Here is an 18,254-nt window from a genome sequence, read left to right as displayed (position 1 = left end):
TATGTATATTTGTCATTAATTTTAATAATCCAGTGAGATTTTTGAATACACAAGGAGTCTGACAACAGCTGGTTCTCACGGAGATCTGATCTCACCATCATCGAATCTGTCTGTGATTACATGAAGAATCAGATGAAACTGAGACAGACTAAATCCAGAAGAACTGTGGCCAGGTCTCCAAGACGCTTGAAGAAACCTTCCTGCAAAGCTACCAGAAAAATGATGCCCAAGTGTACCTGGACAAAAGCTGTTTTAAACGCAAAGTGTGGTCACACCAAATATTGATTTTATTTAGTTAATAGAAGTTAATTTAGAAATAAAATCTGTTTATGACAGTATTTTTGAAAGCATCCTCACTTTACAGCATTTTTACACAAGTGCCTAAAACTCTTCACAGTACTGCATCTTTGCAGGTCGGTTTCTTCAAGCGTCTTGGAGACCTGGCCACAGTTCTTCTGGATTTAGTTTTTCTCAGTTTCATCTGTTTCTTCATGTAATCCCAGATGGACTCGATGATGGTGAGATCAGATCTCCGTGTGGAGCACTAGATGTTGTCAGACTCCTTGTGTATTTAAAAATCTCACTGGATTATTACAATTAATGGCAAAATGAATGTTTGGAAATGTGAACTGACAGCAAAATATATAAATAACTGCCTTAAAACCATTTTTTTACTGAAAATACTGACGTGCCTAAGACTTTTGCACAGTAGTGTAGATATTACGTTATGGCAGGTAACCTAGAAATAGAGATGTCAAAAGTACCGACTTTGGTACCAAGTCAGTACTGAAATTTTAAAAATGTAATGCTTTGAGTGCTGTTGAGCGGATTCATAAACACCTCTGATTGACCATTGTGTTGACGTGCTCATCGGATATGTCTGTGATTGGCTTCAATGATCAACCCTTCAAAAACATAAATAGTCATCAATGATGCTACACCGCAAGTGCGAGTGACTTGAGCGCTTGAAAAGTCCACTAGACTAGACACGTCACGGGTAAGGAATATACTTTGAAAGACTTCCGCGCTCAACTGTTCGCAAGACTGAGCGGAACACGGAAAATGACTACAATAAATATTGTCGCCCATGCTGTTAAGTGTCATCACCTGGGTATCATCCGCGCAAGTGCACTTTTTCTATTTGCAATTTTCAGTTCACACTTTTTATACTAAAAGTGTCATAGAATAGTGTGCAAATTGCCATAGAAAAGTACAACCACATAATAATGCCATCCAGAACACCCTAGCAGTGTGGTAGTGAGTTTTGCATTGGCAAGTTTTTTTTTTTTTTTTTTTCAGTTTGTTGCCACAGAAATGAAACTTTTCCTTTAAATACAGTGACGCATTGCTCAATTGCCAGTTATTTGTGATCACCATTTAGTACATTTGATTTATTCAACAATATAGAGTCATGGGTCGTGCTGCGCTCTTAACAAATGTAATTGATTTGTGAGTCTATGAGGTTTGAGAATGTCTGTTTGTGTGCTGGTTTTTTTTTTTTTTGGGCCCATCTTTTACTTTCCCTCTCATTTTACACTTTTCCTTCACTCTGCTCTGGGCTCTGCTCCCTGGCTAATGGCCCAGGGGTGCCATTTATGGTCGAGCATGTGTATGTGTGTGACAGAATGGGGAGATGGAGGGGGGCAGGTCAGATGAAATTGGTTGTGTGAGGTCCCGTGGCGCAGGTTCTCTTCACCAGCCCCAGGAGGAGAGATTAGAGTGAATCAGTGTTAGTGTGACATTTAGCACTGCAAAAGTGCAAGAATAAATCATAAGCCAACAAAAGGGAAATGCGTATGTCAGTCCTCTGTGACCCCTCCATCCGATACTTACTTTTCTCTCCTCTCATTTTTTGGTTGTCCTCATCCTCTATCTCCTTTCCTGTGCCCAGTGGGAAACTGTGATCATAACAGGTGAGGGATCTTGGTCCTTTAGAGTTGTTTGGATGATCTTTAGTGTCTTCTGATGTAGGAAGTGCTTGTTATTGAATGTCATGAAACAGGCCATATCCCAAAGCAATATCAGTGCAAAGGATCAGTAGGGCAGCCTTTTTTGAGTCATTGAGATATATAAAACTGATTAAAAAAACAAGCAAACATCAGAAATGGCTCTCTAAAAAACTTTGAAGTAGGGATGTTTCACATGATGTACCAGATAATTAGTAAAATGTTTTAGTATTTGCTCCCAGAAGTAGATAATTCAAAGACATTATTGGATTATATGGGTTAAATCATTGAATACACATTACAAATGAAGCTTTAGAAATCAATTTATTATTTGCTTAATATATGTCATTGGCCATTCTGTCTGAGGTAGACTTGGGCGTGATTAAACAAAGTGTTCTTGTGTTGTTGGTTTTTTTTTTTTTTTCAAAGCAGCACAAGGCAACAAACCCGATTTTGACTAGGTATAAATGACAAATAAGGCATAATTATCTTGAGCAACAGGAGAAATGTCCTAAAAAAGAGAAAAAGACAGCCTAGGCATATATGATCAGACAGAATTGTTTGATAAATTCACCCTTCAGAATAGTTGCTATGTGTCACAAAAGTCTCAAGCACTTCCACTGAACTGAATCTTTTGCCTAGTCTGAAGAAATATTTGATATTCCTCTTACAAAGTTGCAATTCATGACAGGACTGCCAATTGGAATCAACCTGAGTGCAAGGCTAACTCAAAAACCTGTTGTAAATGCTCAAAATCTTGGTCCCTAAGCAAATTTCAGCCTTTTCCCAACATTTAGAGGGATGTAAACAAAGATTTAAAAGTTTGAGACCTGTAAGATTTCATTTTAAAAAAGAGGTCTCTTATGCTTACCAAGGCTGCATTTAATTGATCAAAAATACAGTAAGAACAGTAACATTGTGAAATAGTATTACAATTTAAATAACTGTTCTGTTATAATGTATTTTTTTAATTATATTAATATATTTAAAAATGTAATTTATTCCCATGTTGGCAAAGCTGAATTTTCAGCAGCCATTACTCCAGTCTTCAGTGTCACATGATCCTTCAGAAATCACTCTAAAATGCTGATTTGGTGCTCAAGAAACATTCAAATCATCAAACAGTAAATATAGCTTAATATTTAATATAACCTGCTCAATATTTATGTGGAAACTGTGATGCGTTTTTCCCATGGTTCTTTGGTGAATAGAAAGTTTAAAAGAACAGTATTTTTTTTTTATAGAATATTTCAAATTTATATGAAGTTTTTTTTAAATATATTTTTGATAATCTGATTATTTTTTTTTTTTTTTTTTTTTTACTGTCATGTTTGATTAATTTAATGCATCCTTGCTGAATAAAAGTTATAATTTCTTCCAAAAGAATCTTACTGACCCTAACATTTAGAATGGTAGTGTTTGGAGAAACCTTTAGCATGACCTCATCTTTCAAGGGTAGAGATCCACAGTAGCTGTTTGTCTCATGGAAGATATATTGACCTGAAGATGTACTGATTGCTGTAATGAATTGTTTTTTTTTTTTTCCATCAAAGACTCTACTCCAAGTGTGATGATTCAAAGCCTTTTATTACAAGACCATTTGGATAATGTTTCATTGATTCTCTCTCATCAGTTTCTTTTCACATATTCTTGTTTGGTTTTTGCTGTTGTTACAGAAAATGGCCAGGTTCTGATATGTGCAATTCTTGCAGTCAAGTATGTCAGCTAAAGTTCACTCAGTTCAAGCAATTTGTGCTTGCTCTATCATCACCCTGTGTGGATACAAAACAGCGCCTTCAGCTTTTTACTTATAAGATGTCTGGTAGATGTATTAAGTGAGCAGCAACTATCTTAAAACCCTGCATGGATGGGACTAGTTTTCCCTGAGGAGTTAAGTTAAATTTCTGTTTCACAGCCTTTCTTATTGATTTCAGTCCTGTCCAAACTGTTTTTCTCACCCAACCTTGTGACAAATTTTGGTGCAAATTGTCTGCTGTTTTTCGTCTACCCTGGGGTCCTCTGAGCTAGGTCCTCTGGCTAGGATTGCTGTGTATTATTTTAGCACAATGATTCTCCTAATTTAAACTAAATCAATAAATCTAGTTTCACTTTGAAACTTCAATATGGTTGCCAACTTTTTGGTTAAAATAACAGTTGGTGGTTCATGTACTGCTGACATCTCATCCGATTTAAATCAATAAGGAAAGTTAATGGCCACTGTAGAGCAGCATCTGGTCTGATCCTCATCATTCATTCATTATTTCTTTTACTTATGAACATAATGTTAAAACTATAGCACACTATAGTTCTTTTTTTTTTTTTTTCCACACTATCTTCTGGAACCAGTGTTATACTTCACTAAAACTTTTAAAAATCATTAGTTCATCAATTCTTGATGGTTTTGATGGTGTATGCATGTTCTTATGCACAGGAGATGACTTTGGAAGAGAGACAGCTAATCATGGATCTAAGCAAGTGTGATTTTGTGGAGCTCCATGCTATGCACAAACAAAAGGTGGAAGCCAGAAAGAATATGAGCAAAGAGGAGAAGTTGGTGAGTGTCCTCTATAACATCTTAAATGTCTGAAATATAAATCAAAGTTACTTAATTGTTGAATGGACTGCCTCATCCCTTACGCTAGGTGACCAATGTTCCTCTGATGTTCCTCTGAATTAATTCATGTTCTCCAGGTTAATAAAGAGGTCAATCAAAAAATTGTTGATGAGTATGGGTTCTGTGTGTTGGACCACCATCGTGAGCGCATCGGGAACTTTAAGATAGAACCTCCAGGGCTTTTCCGAGGCAGAGGAGACCATCCTAAACAGGGAATGTTGAAGAAGAGGATTCAACCTGAAGACGTCATTATCAACTGCAGCAAGTGAGGCTTTCATGTCAGCATAGCCTTTTCAAGCCATATTATATGTTCAGAAGTGGGATCGTTGCTGTAGCACCGTGGCATGAATGCGAGGCCTAACAAAAGCACATTGCAGATATATTTTATAGAAAGTTGTATGGCAATGGGTAAAAGCTGTTTTTACTCAAGAGCTCTTGTGAAAAACCATATATATGCAATGTCAAGTGATATTTCTTTCTTCAATCAGCGATTTGTTTTCAGAGGAAATATAAGGTATGAATTTACCCTACAGGGACTCTCGTATCCCAGAACCTCCTGCTGGTCACCGCTGGAAGGAAGTTCGTCATGACAACACTGTGACGTGGCTAGCCAGCTGGAATGAGAACGTACAAGGATCTTGTAAATATGTGATGCTCAATGCCAACTCCAAACTTAAGGTATATATTATAGTCTCAGCTTCAGATTCAAAGTTTTAGCACTTTTATTATATATATGAGCAATATCACACGAGTAGCTGTGAAAAATGGTTGTATATCAGCGTGGCTGTGATTCGGTTCAGTCACAGTGTGCTGATATACAGCCATATCACATGGCTACTTGTGTGATACTGCATTTATGCAACAGTTCGACGGCACGAGTGTGTAAATAAATAAGAACAACAATGGAGTGTCTTTAAAAACCCTCTTTTGTGAGGAACTACTTCCTTCTGCCACGGATTCAAATTTCAAGTTGACAGTTTAACATTTGAGCCCAAGCTTCCGTTACTAATTCTAAAACGTCACTTTAGAACTAGTAACGAAGGAACGTTGTGTCGCTTCATTGAAACACACTGTAATATATAGAGTATTATGAGAGAGATTGCCTGAGCGAGTGTATTACCTGCATCTAGCTGATATTCTTCAGGTCAATCTTATATTCATAATCACAAAATCAGATTGAATGTCCGCTGAGGAAAGCAGTATTTTTAATTGACTTTAAAAGTTTAATTAATTTTCACTTTAATTGTCCTTTTAACGTTTAAGACATTCCCATGAAAGCACTAGTCAATGCATTTGTCAGTTGTATCTCGTAAGAAGTTTAAAGTAAAAGCAACGTCCTTGTTTCCTTGTTTCAGTCCATTTCAATATTAAAGTCTTTGCGAGTGAATAAAGACAGTCTTTGCTGCCATCTCATGGCATGTTGATGTAACATTCACTGAAGTCGAAATCACTAACGGACTCTTTCTCAATAAAAAAAAATACAGCATGTTATTTATATAAAATATTATGTATTGAACAATAATATTTAAATGAACAACAATAGCCAATGTAACAGTTTAAGAAGTAAAATAGGAAATAAGCAAACAGTTCAGTCAGACGTACAAAAGCAGCGCTCTAGTTAGTACAGGATTTAATTTCAATGTAAATGTAAAGTTATGAAACTTAACATAGCCTTTAAGCCAAATCTATTAGCTCTGGAACAAGTAATAGATTAATAAGACCAAAGACTGCCCATTTTATATACCCAAAACGAATTATCCCTTATGTTTAAACACTGTCTACATAAGAGTCAGCGGCAAATTCACTAAGGACTGGCCGAGATGAAGCTGTTCTCTTCGGGTATATGAGCGCTGAACGGTCACTGACAGCCTGGAACTCGCATCTCCGAAAGTGTCTAAACAAATTTTCGCTATGTTTACATACAGTATAAAATCGCATTTCTGAGGTCTAAACTATATTCTCGCCTAAAAACTCTTAAAACTACATTTTATTACAAAATAACAGTAGTATCTATAAAAATATGGTGGGTTTGCTTGTCTGCCATGACACTCGCTGTGAGAATCCTGACAGCGGAGTGATTCAAACGATGAAACGGTTCACGTGGCGATATTGGTAGAATATTGCATGGCTGGAAAGACCTCTCAGCCAATCAGTTTCGAGAACCAAAAAGAACTGTTGTATAAATAATAATATATTTACACAATATAATATAATATTATTATTATTATTATTAATAATAATAATAATAATAATAATAATAATAATAATAACTAACTCTGGCCCCTTGTATCCCCCTGGCGGTCTTTGGACCCCAATTTGAAAACTCCTGATCTAGAAAAACTTACTGTAGTATAATCTACCTAGATAAACTAATTCAGATAAACTCATCACTAAACAACACATTAAAAAGAAAACAAAAACTGAGATCGCTCGCTTTATGTCAGTGGGACAATCTTTTCCTTTATAAGAGTGAATTAGTGCCCACCCACTTATTTAGCAGAGTTGGTTTCAGAAGGTTTTTTTTTTTTTTTCCCATTCATTTTTCCCATAGTCATTGTTAAAGCGTTGTAAGCCATGAACCAAACCAACCAACTACAAGGTATTTCATGACATTAACTTTTATTTGAAGCAAAAAAAGTATTGGAAAACGGTGCTTCATGGGAGTGGGCATTCCCTGCCAGCTCTTTTGGCATGATTTACTCCCTGGGACTGTCTGCTTTGTGGACTTTTCTGTACGGGACCATGGGCATTTTTTTTTTTTTTTTTTTTTTTTTAAAGGTGAAATAATGTGAACAGATCGCTTCTACAAAAGCATACCATTGTACCATCAAATAACAACCTTGGAACTCACAGTAGGTCTGTCTTTAAAGGTCTATTAGTTATCATTAAAAATCAATTTTCCTATGGAGAAAATGAATGGAGATTTACTTCACAACACAACTGTTTCACTCTATAAGTTGGCGGTTCTTGGTCAGAATAAGCTGCAGTCTGGGTGCAACTTTATGCTGTTAGTCAAAAGTCTGGTGACGTGATAGTAATATTTTAGTAAGTTCCTTATCATTGACTTGATTAAAATGTACTTGTTGCCCTCTACTTTCTCTCTCTGCCTGTACATCCCTTCATTTCCAACTCATCTTCATGTCCTTTGCACCTCATGACTGTCTGTGTCTGTCACCTTGTTAATAATAGATGTGATTTGATGTTGCCTTTTAGCACTGAGTGTGGGCCAATCAAACAGAGCCGATGTGTATTCTCGCGTTCTGCCGAATCACGCTCACTTAGTTTCAGCTCAGCACCTCATCTACACCCTCGTTCCACTCACTTCCTCTCGCTAATTAAATTAGGAAGAAAAGCGATCCTTTTCATCAGAACTTGGTGATGGACACCTCTCAAGAAATCTAAAAATCAAAAACGATTTACAACACCGTCTCCCAGCCACCTCATTACTTTGCTTTTCTTTCCTGAATCCATTCACCTGTCTGCTTTCTTTTTCTTTTTTTTATGTGCTGAATTAGTTAGTGAAGGTTAAGTTATTCTACACAGTGTTGGTCACTATGTTGTTGCTGTGACAACAAAGTGACTTTTTGCTTGTACAAATTAAAGTGCTCGTAGCTGGAATCAGACAATCTAATCGTAACGTGCAATGCAAAGGCCACTATGATATTAGTTTTCTTTATTATTATTTTTTAATGCGCTTCTGTATTTTTATTGAAAAATCAAAATCAGTTTTGTGGCTTTTTGTCCATATTTAGCTTTGTGGTCATCTATATTAGGACTGGGTATTGACACAAATTTCATAATTCGATTTTGATTCACAAGCTTGCAATTTGATTCCAATTTAATTTGATTAGATATTAATTCATTTGGATTTAGTGTTGTCAAAAATATCGATATTTTGATATGTATCGATACTGAAATGGTTCTCAGTCTTCTCTTCTCTTCTCTTCTCTTCTCTTCTCTTCTCTTCTCTTCTCTTCTCTTCTCTTCTCTTCTCTTCTCTTCTCTTCGAACCGAAGGCAAATTCACCCACATCGTCTCAAAATTGCACAGAAAATGCTGACAAGAAAATTGCATTTGTTTCGTAAAGTCTTTAAGATTATTTTTTTTTACTAAATCTCTTGATATTATAAAACAATGTTCATAATCACCTCAGATTTCAATCAGTTCTTTTGGAACAAGATGGTACTTTAAGACAGATAACTTAAGAAGTGTCAGGCTGAGCTGCCCGATGTCATGTCATTTACTTCCATGCTTTACTTTGTTGATTTTTTTTTTTTTTTTTTTGTGTGTGTGTCTCCTGTAGGGTGAGAAGGATTGGGAAAAGTATGAGGTGGCTCGTAGACTAAAGTCGTGTGTGGATGCCATCCGAACCCAGTACCAGGAGGACCTCAAATCTAAACAGATGGGCACACGCCAGAGAGCCGTAGCCCTCTACTTTATCGACAAGGTCAGGCCACACAAGCTGCACAGACATAATTTGTGCATATTAGAGGGCTTTTAATCATGACTGCTTTATTTTGGAAAAGACCAAAGGGTTCCAGTGTACTGGTAATCACTTCACGTCAATTAAGCTGCCTGTTGAGAATAAATACAGCGAGAGTGAGGAGATATCACAGAGGACAGCATGGTGGTGCATTTACTGTGACGACTATTTCTGCAGGTTTTCAATTTGAAGAGGTCATATATCATACTTTTTTCTTTTTTTTTTATATTTTTTCATCTGTGGTCAACTTATGTGAGGTCTTGTGGACTGTGTCTTTCTTTTCTTTCTGAGGTCTTTTGGACTCTGAATTTTGGTTACTGATGTTGAGTTTCAAAAATCAGAATGAGACATTTTTGCACCTTAGTTTCAAGAAATGGTTGTTTTGGACTTAAGTTTTGAGTTCTGAAAGCTACATTATGGTTTCATAGTATAATGAATTTTTATTTTAAAAGATCAAAGTTCAGATCCTCATATTATGATCAATTTAAGTTATATTATGAAGCTAAATAATATGTTGATTGATGAATATATTATATATGAAGAATGAGAAAAGTATGGAAGGCTGTTTCTCTACCTATTTCTCATAATTGCGACTTATGCAATATATACTGCAATTATTTCTCGTAGTTGCAACTGTTTCACATAACTGTAACTTTGTCATAATGTTACTTTCTCATAATTGAACTTCACTTGTCATAATTGCAAATTTGTCACAATTGCAACTTTGAGGAAGTGCAACTTTTTCATAATTGCAACTTCATATGTCACAATTGACTTTCTCATAACAAATTTGTAATTTACGACTTTTTGCGACTTAATTGTAATTTTCATAATTGTCACTTCATCTGACAATTGCAACTATCTCATAATAGCAAATGTCACGAATGCAACATTCTCATACTTGCAAATTCTTCTCTCAAAATTACAACCATTTCTCGTAATAGAAAATTTGTCAATTGCGACTTTTTTATCATTTTTTTTTTTTTGTATTTTTCATAATTGCGACTTATCATAATGAAATTATATTGCACAATATTCAAATGCAACTTTATATCTCAGAATTGCAAGTATTTCTTCTAAATTTGACTATCTCGAAATAGTTGTTTTTAGATCATATATGAAACTTTTTTTTTTCCCAAAAAAATTGGAAATATCTTTTGAACAGCAAGCATCTTTTCCTCAATACCATACTGCAGCTTTCAGTACACTGTCATGTCCAAACATGTTCACAAGCAGCTAAGCAGTCACTCTAAGATGTTCTGGTGATCCAGTGTCATGCCTGTATGAAGCAGATGTATGTTTGTGTTGAACTCTACAGCTGGCTCTGAGAGCAGGTAATGAAAAGGAAGAGGGTGAGACGGCAGACACCGTGGGTTGTTGCTCACTACGCGTGGAGCACATCACTTTACACGACACACTGGATGGGCAAAAGTGTGTGGTAGAGTTCGACTTTCTGGGTAAAGATTGCATCCGCTACTACAACAAGGTTCCTGTGGCCAAAAGGGTAAGAACATTTTTAAAAAATACAGATTGTGCTGGCTAACATTTACATTTCTGTCTCTGGTGTGTTTTAGATTTTTATGAACTTTTAATAATATTTAAGATTAAAGTTTGACCATCTTCCATTGACTTTAAAATCTTTTTTGCCTTTATTTGCATACTGAAACTGAATTTTACTTGGTCTGTTCATTCCTACATGTATTAACATTGCAACAACACTAGTTTTCCTAAAACGCTTCCTACTGGAAAATAATTTATAATTTATCAATTACCTCATGTATGATCATTTTAGTCATAACAGGTGGGTTATTGATATTTTAGCACAGCTCGTAGCTGCAGAAAATATCTCCACTGTTCGCTAGTGTGCAGGTCAGGCTAGAGGGGCAGTGAGAGATGTCTGCTGTACTCAGCCCCTAGATCTTGTTTGCTTGCATAGGTTTCATAATGTAAATGAGAACATTTGAAAGAAGCTCATCAAGTGAAAATTAATTAGTTTCTGAATATCTTGCAAGTTTATTTGGCATCAGGCAGACTCAGACTTTGGCATCGGAAATGTCAGATATAATTGCAGGTATTGTGAAAACCGACCCCCCACTTTCTCATCCCTGCATTACGACATAATGAATAACAATTAAAGCCTTTGGAACTTCATGCCATGTGGTCTGGAGCTGCATTACCATCAATATGCTGCTATTAATTTTCCTTTTTTATAGAATAACAAATTTGTTTTTTTGTATGCATGTATTATTTAGAAATTAAGGCTACGTCTACATTAATCCAGATTTGCATTAATCTGGAAATGCAATCCTGATTTGAAAACGCTCTCTGTCCACAGTAGCATTTCACTAACTGCAATTAAATTCCCCAAATTAACATTATATTTAGCCCCTGAAATGTGAATTTTACCAGGGGAACCCCAACAAAAATGTGGATTTTACCTCCCAGAACGTGACTTTTACCAGGAGACCCCCCTGAAATACGATTGGGCTAGTTTTGAGTAGCAATTGGGCGGTTTTTGTTGTGAAAACCTGGCAACCCTGGACGGAACAGACATAATCAAGTTCTTACTCTATTCTACTGGCAGGATCATTTTATTTAGCAAAATCTCACCATTCACTGATGTGTCCAGGTCACACTCAATTACCATTATATGTTTGGTCTAAAATGCAACTGCTCTCAGAACAGCAATTGCAAGTAAATTTTGCAAGTAAATCTTTACAGGGCTGTGATATGAAGAGTGTGCAAAGTAATGTATTTTTAACAACAGTGTAAAAGTGAATAGCACATAACGGGCACAATACTGTATAAACATAGATATCTATCAGTACAATATGCATCACATCGTTTAACAAAAACAGCATTTTCAGATTTTTCCACTTAGGGACAACGTTTTCAAAAAGCTCAGTTTTTGTTGTGACATTAAGCATGTGACTCCTTTGTATAGATGGTCAGATTTACTAACACTGAAGCGCTCTTTGGATCATCTTAAATCACGCTGGAGAACACGATCACCTGGTTTTACGCAAACTTAAATAAAGTTCATGCAGCTGCTGTCATTAACGCAAAAGGGTTAAAAAACAAATTCTGAAATTCACATTAATTTCCCAATTCAACTTTTCACTCCAACTATTATGCTGATAATATAATCTGTAATGAAAAATTGAGTTATATTAGAAAAATGCAAAAAGAAGAATTTTCGCTGCTAGTCTGTGAGTTTTTGACCCGCATTATCTGGCCGTATTAGTTCGAGTGTTGAATATGTGATCATGTTAAGTGTTGATCTCCCCTATGTGTGCTTATTAGATGGGAAGGTCAGCATATGAATCAATCATTACTAACATACGACCGTGTTAAATTGGGGGAAAATGTTCCAGAAATATAAATTCTGTCATTGCTTGGCGAGCGGTCTGTTTACTTTCTTCTTCATGCATTTGGCTCAAGGATAAATTGTTATTCAAATGAGACTGATTTAAAAGCACCACATCTGCTACCATTAATTAGTTCCATGCATATTTTAGCTGGTTTATTTAGTAGGAGTGGAGGAAAACAGGACTTCTGCGAAATGTCAAATATAATTGAGAGTGCCTCTCTCTCTTTCCTTTCCTCTCTTTTTTTCCCTCAACCTCTGTTCTATGCATATAATAAACAAGCTAACATGTGTTTTCTGTTTTAGGTTTACAAAAACCTCAAGCTTTTCATGGAAAACAAGCAAGGAGGAGACGACCTCTTTGATCGACTGAATGTGAGTGTAATGTTCTGAAACAGCGGCAGACAGTCATAGATTTTTCATTCTGAGGGATACGATTCTCGAGAGGCTTGCATCATACGAGCTCACACTAAAGGATGGTAGTTTTTCTTTTTAGCTCTTTTTTTTTTTATATATATATATATATATATTTCAGTCTTAATTTTTGCAGCTGCCCTCGCTGAAGGACAGAGAGACACAGATTGTGAGAGAAAATTGGAAAAAATGTTTGTGTGTGTGTGTGTGTGAGAGAGAGAGAGAGAGAGAGAGATACAGTGACAGAGAGAGAGAAATGTGCCCCCTCGATGAGGTCAGGTTGGTAATGGTGGGCCATCGTGGAGGGGGAATGTTAATCTGTACTTTGGGCTCTTCCGATTGATATGGCAAAGGCAGAGCAAAGGGGTGAATGGGGGAGGATGCGGCAGAGACTCTAATACTGGCCTTCTTCCATAAAGTGCTGCAAATCTTATTACATGCTGCTGTGCTTTTAAGCTCATGTGTGCACTTGTGTGTATATATGCTGCTCAGAAAAAATACATGTCTTGAACTTGGGTGAACCCTCACCAGAAAAGACACTGTTTTATATATTACATATAATCAATTAGACTCAATTTCCTATCTACCTAAATATTAACTTTTAAAGGGGACCTATTATGCCCCTTTTCACAAGATGTAATATACGTCTCTGGTGTCCCCAGAATGTGTCTGTGAATTTTCAGCTAAAAATACCCCACAGATCATAAATAATAGCTTGACAAACTTGCCCCTATTTGGGTGTGAGCAAAAACATGCCGTTCTTGTGTGTGTCCCTTTAAATGCAAATGAGCTGCTGCTCCCTGCCCGCTTTCCAAAAGAGGGCGGAACTTTAACAGCTCACGCTTCGGTTGCTCAACAACAACAAAGCTGGAGAATCTCACACAGCCAAAATGACGATTGGCAGTAACAGTGTTCAGCCTTACATTGTTCAAACCGGAGTCAGACACTGATGGAGAGACTCAGGAAGAAGTTACAACTTTTAGAATGCAACTGGACATTTCTGAATGCTAATTGGATAAATTTATGTAGTTGCTGCGGAGTTGATTGAACTCATCGACTAGCATGTGCCGTCATGTAATCTTTTGAGCAAAATCCGTATGGACATACATAGCGTACCTGTTTGCCAAACAGAGCCATACACTCCAGGCTAACATTTATGATTGCTATCAAATGCTGTGAATGAATGGTCTAATATTTTTTCCAAAATATCGCTGGGACAGAAACGCTCCTTTTTTTTCTTCTTCTTCTTTTTTTTATTTTTAGCAATTGAGCTTGCCAGGGTCAACCTGCAGGCTATCCAAGCTAACGAGACTCTAAATAGTGTTCTGTGCTTGTCTGTGCAGCCAACGACAGAATAGTTAGCATGCTTTGCTCAAACTTTTGCCATTGCCTTAGAACTGGTACATCGTTTTGGAAAAAGTCAGATTTTCATGACTTTCATGTCCCCTTTAATGAGGGGAGCTTGCATAGGAGAGTCTTCTTAAGATTTTTGCCCCAGCGTACCATAAAATAGGAGAAAATATACCATGTGAGCCATATTTTATTATTTTATTCTATTTTTGTTTTGTTTTGTTCTTTGTTTGAGACATGGCCTGACTGCATAATGGCTTGAGTGCAGATTGGTCATTTCTGTTACATCTATTTTCAGTTTTTTTTTTTTTTTTTTTTTATGAAAAAAAAAAAAGGACTTTGTCAGGTTTAGCTAAGATTGGAGGACATTGTGCAGCAGTTGTGTTCCCAGGAGTATAGCTTGGTTAGACACACATAAACCCTTAACCGAGTTCTTTTGAGTCACTGGGTGTCCTAACCTAAATGTCACAGTGTTCCTTGGTGAACAGTGCTGAACAGACTGACATGTTCAACATTCATCAAGCACCTTGCTATGCGTGTGTCATCAGACGGCAGCACGTGTGCTTAACATTAGCAGTGGTTGACATGCTAGGACACAGCTGGTGTCATTAGCATTTATTATCTTTAAAGGAACACTCCACTTTTTTTGAAAATAGGCTCATTTACCAACTCCCCTAGAGTTAAACAGTTGAGTTTTAACGTTTTCGAATCCATTCAGCCGATCTCCGGGTCTGGCGGTACCACATTTAGCATAGCTTAGCATAGTTCATTGAATCTGATTAGACCGTTAGCATCTCGCTCAAAAATGACCAAAGAGTTTCTATATTTTTCCTATTTAAAACTTGACTCTTCTGTAGTTACATCGTGTACTAAGACCGACGGAAAATGAAAAGTTGCGATTTTCTAGGCCAATATGACTAGGAACTATACTCTCATTCCGGCGTAATAATCAAGGAAATTTGCTGTCGTACCATGGCTGCAGCAGGCGCAATGATATTACGCAGCGCCTCTCACAAATGTCTCCATGGTTGCAAGGCACGCTCCCTGTGCAAACGGGGTCACAGGCGCTTCGTAATATCATTGCGCCTGCTGCACCCATGGTACGGCAGCAAATTTCCTTGATTATTACACCAGAATGAGAGTATAGTTCCTAGCCATATCGGCCTAGAAAATTGCAACTTTTCATTTTCTGTCGGTCTTAGTACACGATGTAACTACAGAAGTTTTAAATAGGAAAAATATTGAATATTTGGTCATTTTTTAAGGAGATGCTAACGGTCTAATCAGATTCAATGAACTATGCTAAGCTATGCTAAAAGTGGAATGTTCGTTTAAAGATATCACATCTAGCTTCATTTATGGTGCGCGTTCACACTTGGCATGTTTGGTTCGATTAAAATGAACCCTGGTGCGATTGCTCTGTTAGTGCGGTTCATTTCAATAAGTGTGAACGCTGCCATCCGAACCCTGGTGCGCACCAAACAAGCGGACCGAGACCGCTGAAAAAATGGGTCTCGGTCCGCTTCCAAACGAACTCTGGTGCGGTTCGAATGATATATGAATGCAACACGGACCATGAGACCCTAAAAAGGACAGAATCCTCACACATATCGGTTTTCCTCATCATAGTCGCAGGCATCAGCACGCGTCTCCACGCAGCAGATCGTTTGTGTGTGTGACGGAGGGATGCCCGCCACTGTTTTGACTCCATTACACATTTTCTTCACGAGTTCCCAGCTGGCCAAAATACCATCATATGCAGGCTACGCACACACAACAAGCACATTTACCTCAGCACACAGCATTGTTTTGGATGTTCGGCAAGATCCATCTCAAAATGAGCAATACGTCATAAAATCCGACCAATCAAGTTATGAATGTATCCCTATGCCTTTAGGTTCTGTATCTTTTGGTTCGGTGATAAAATTGCTAATCTGAACGCTAATCGGACCAGGACTAAATGTTTTTTTTTTCTTTTTTCTTTTTTGGTCCAGACCAAATGAACCAAATGAACCAAATGAACCGAACTACAAGTGTGAACGCACCTTTAGAATGCAGATTCGTGTGACTATATTTGTATTGCCTTCCCCTGGGTCACACAAAATCCACAGTTCCTGAATATTTTTATTTTCAGTACTTTTTTAAGAAAAGGATTTTTCAATTTAGAAGTTTTCGAACAAGTCTGATGTAAGCGTACACGCACTTGTTGGCCATGTAGTTTGTCTGCGAGTCCTTTTTAAGACACTCATCTTGAAGGTGTAGCATCATATTTAATGGATATGTTTTCTTTATGTCTGGAACATACAACCCATACTCCTGCACTCACAAATCCATTAAAGTTGGTACAAATGTCTGATGTCTTTTGGGGGGAAAAAAGCTTGCTCTGTTGAGATCTTCTCTTTTAGACATCTTTTTTGTGTGTATGTGTGTGTGTATTATATTTATTTCTAGACAATCAAGGCAACAGCACCATCTAGGGGTTTGCAGTGAATGTGGATAATAAAATATGGTGATTTCTCTGCGTTTTTGTGTGAATACTACCTTTAATATCTTGTTTTTGTCTTCACAGACTCAAGTGCTGAATAAACACCTGACTTCCCTCATGCCAGGATTAACTGCAAAGGTTTTTAGGACATACAACGCCTCTATAACCCTGCAGCAACAGCTGAAAGAACTTAGCAACAGTGAGTGCCTTGTTTTTCTGCCTCTTTCTCTCTTTTCATCTAGCATTCTATCAATCAAACTTCAAGTGAATATTCAACTTCAGGACAACTAGTATAATTTCCAGATGTTCAGCCATGCCGTCAGTATGGATGTGCATTGGAACATTTGCTAAAAATGCTCAAATATGATGCCAATATGGATTGCTGTCAGAGTGTTCAAAAACAAAATGTACATTTTGACAACTGTGAGTCCACAGGAACATATGGATATTGTTAGTATGACAGCATGTCTAAACTCAAGCAAGTGATATTATAATCAACAAAGTTTCTACTCCACGAGCACACAACATGATTGGCTGCAGTTTCACACCAGTGTTTGAGTTTGTAGTTCATTGCAAGCTCACTGATTGTCCATCAGGGTTATTATAGTTTTCATTTTTTGTATTAATTATTATACAGTTTTTATTTCTACTTTTTTAATTAGTCTTTTTAATTCAGTCACGTTTCTATTCTTATTACTTAATTATTATAATATATTATTATAGAGTTCTTAATTACTGTTAGTTATTTTATTTTTAATATTTTAAGGCTGCTTAAGTTAATATTTAACAATGTTAAATTTCTCAGCACAGTCTAGAGCTAATGCTGTGGAGAGTTTTTGTTTTTAATTGTAAAGGTTTTGTAATATACCATGTATTATTATTTTAGAACTGTTTTATTTTAGTTAGTTTTGGAGTCATAAAAAAGTTTATTTCAGTTTTCCCAGTTACTTTTTTAGTTTAGCAGCTTAAAGGTGCAATATGTAAGATTTTCTGTCCGCTAGAGGTCGCTTGAGGCTTCAAAACAAAGGCGTAGCTTGATGACGCCAAGTTTGAGCGCGGAATCTTGGGACATGTGGTCTTCACCTCACAGCTGGTGGAAAAGAATTGGGATAGGACTCGGGAAGAAATCATGTTCATGGATGCGATTATTAACATTACTTTAGTATGAAGCAGAGCAGAACCGAGTGTTGTGGGAGCTGAACGAGGCCGCTGGAGCGATTGCGCAACACATGCCGCGAGCAGTGTTGAAAATGTTATAACGTAACTCTGTGCGTTTGCTCGGTGGCTGCTGTGAGACACTTGTTGCACACTGCAGTAAGCTAGATCAATTTTAGAATATCATATTAAATGCTGGATGGCATGTGTTGATAAATGGCATGCAATTAATTTTAAAACGTATTGTATGATGGAGAAAATGCTGTATTACTGTTACTAAAAATAAAGCTGCATCTGATTATGCTATGTTAGCTACTTGACAAAATAGTGTTTTTCTCTGAGGCATGGTAAAGCATGGTACTCGCAAAAAATCAAGAAATTTAGATTTAAATAATAAGACTAAACGTGTTGAGCTATATAACAATAATTAGTTTTCTGTC

General features: G+C 36.9%; 1 protein-coding gene across 2 annotated transcripts in view; it reads left to right on the top strand.

Annotated features, from left to right (window-relative positions):
- zgc:173742 (DNA topoisomerase I, mitochondrial) overlaps positions 1 to 18,254 on the top strand; it is a 35,645-nt gene that overhangs the window by 13,564 nt on the left and 3,827 nt on the right. For both annotated transcript variants that reach the window (XM_051869538.1, XM_051869539.1), the window contains exons 10-16: positions 4,378 to 4,500; positions 4,638 to 4,825; positions 5,094 to 5,238; positions 8,864 to 9,007; positions 10,362 to 10,547; positions 12,717 to 12,785; positions 16,744 to 16,858. In XM_051869538.1, coding sequence (XP_051725498.1) covers positions 4,378 to 4,500; positions 4,638 to 4,825; positions 5,094 to 5,238; positions 8,864 to 9,007; positions 10,362 to 10,547; positions 12,717 to 12,785; positions 16,744 to 16,858 — 970 coding nt within the window. The remainder of the gene's footprint in view (positions 1 to 4,377; positions 4,501 to 4,637; positions 4,826 to 5,093; positions 5,239 to 8,863; positions 9,008 to 10,361; positions 10,548 to 12,716; positions 12,786 to 16,743; positions 16,859 to 18,254) is intronic.

The sequence above is a fragment of the Ctenopharyngodon idella genome, chromosome 18 (assembly GCF_019924925.1).
Source record: "Ctenopharyngodon idella isolate HZGC_01 chromosome 18, HZGC01, whole genome shotgun sequence".
NCBI classification, from domain to species: Eukaryota; Metazoa; Chordata; class Actinopteri; order Cypriniformes; family Xenocyprididae; genus Ctenopharyngodon; species Ctenopharyngodon idella.
Note: the sequence above shows the minus strand (reverse complement) of the source record. Positions and strands in the feature narration are given on the sequence as shown.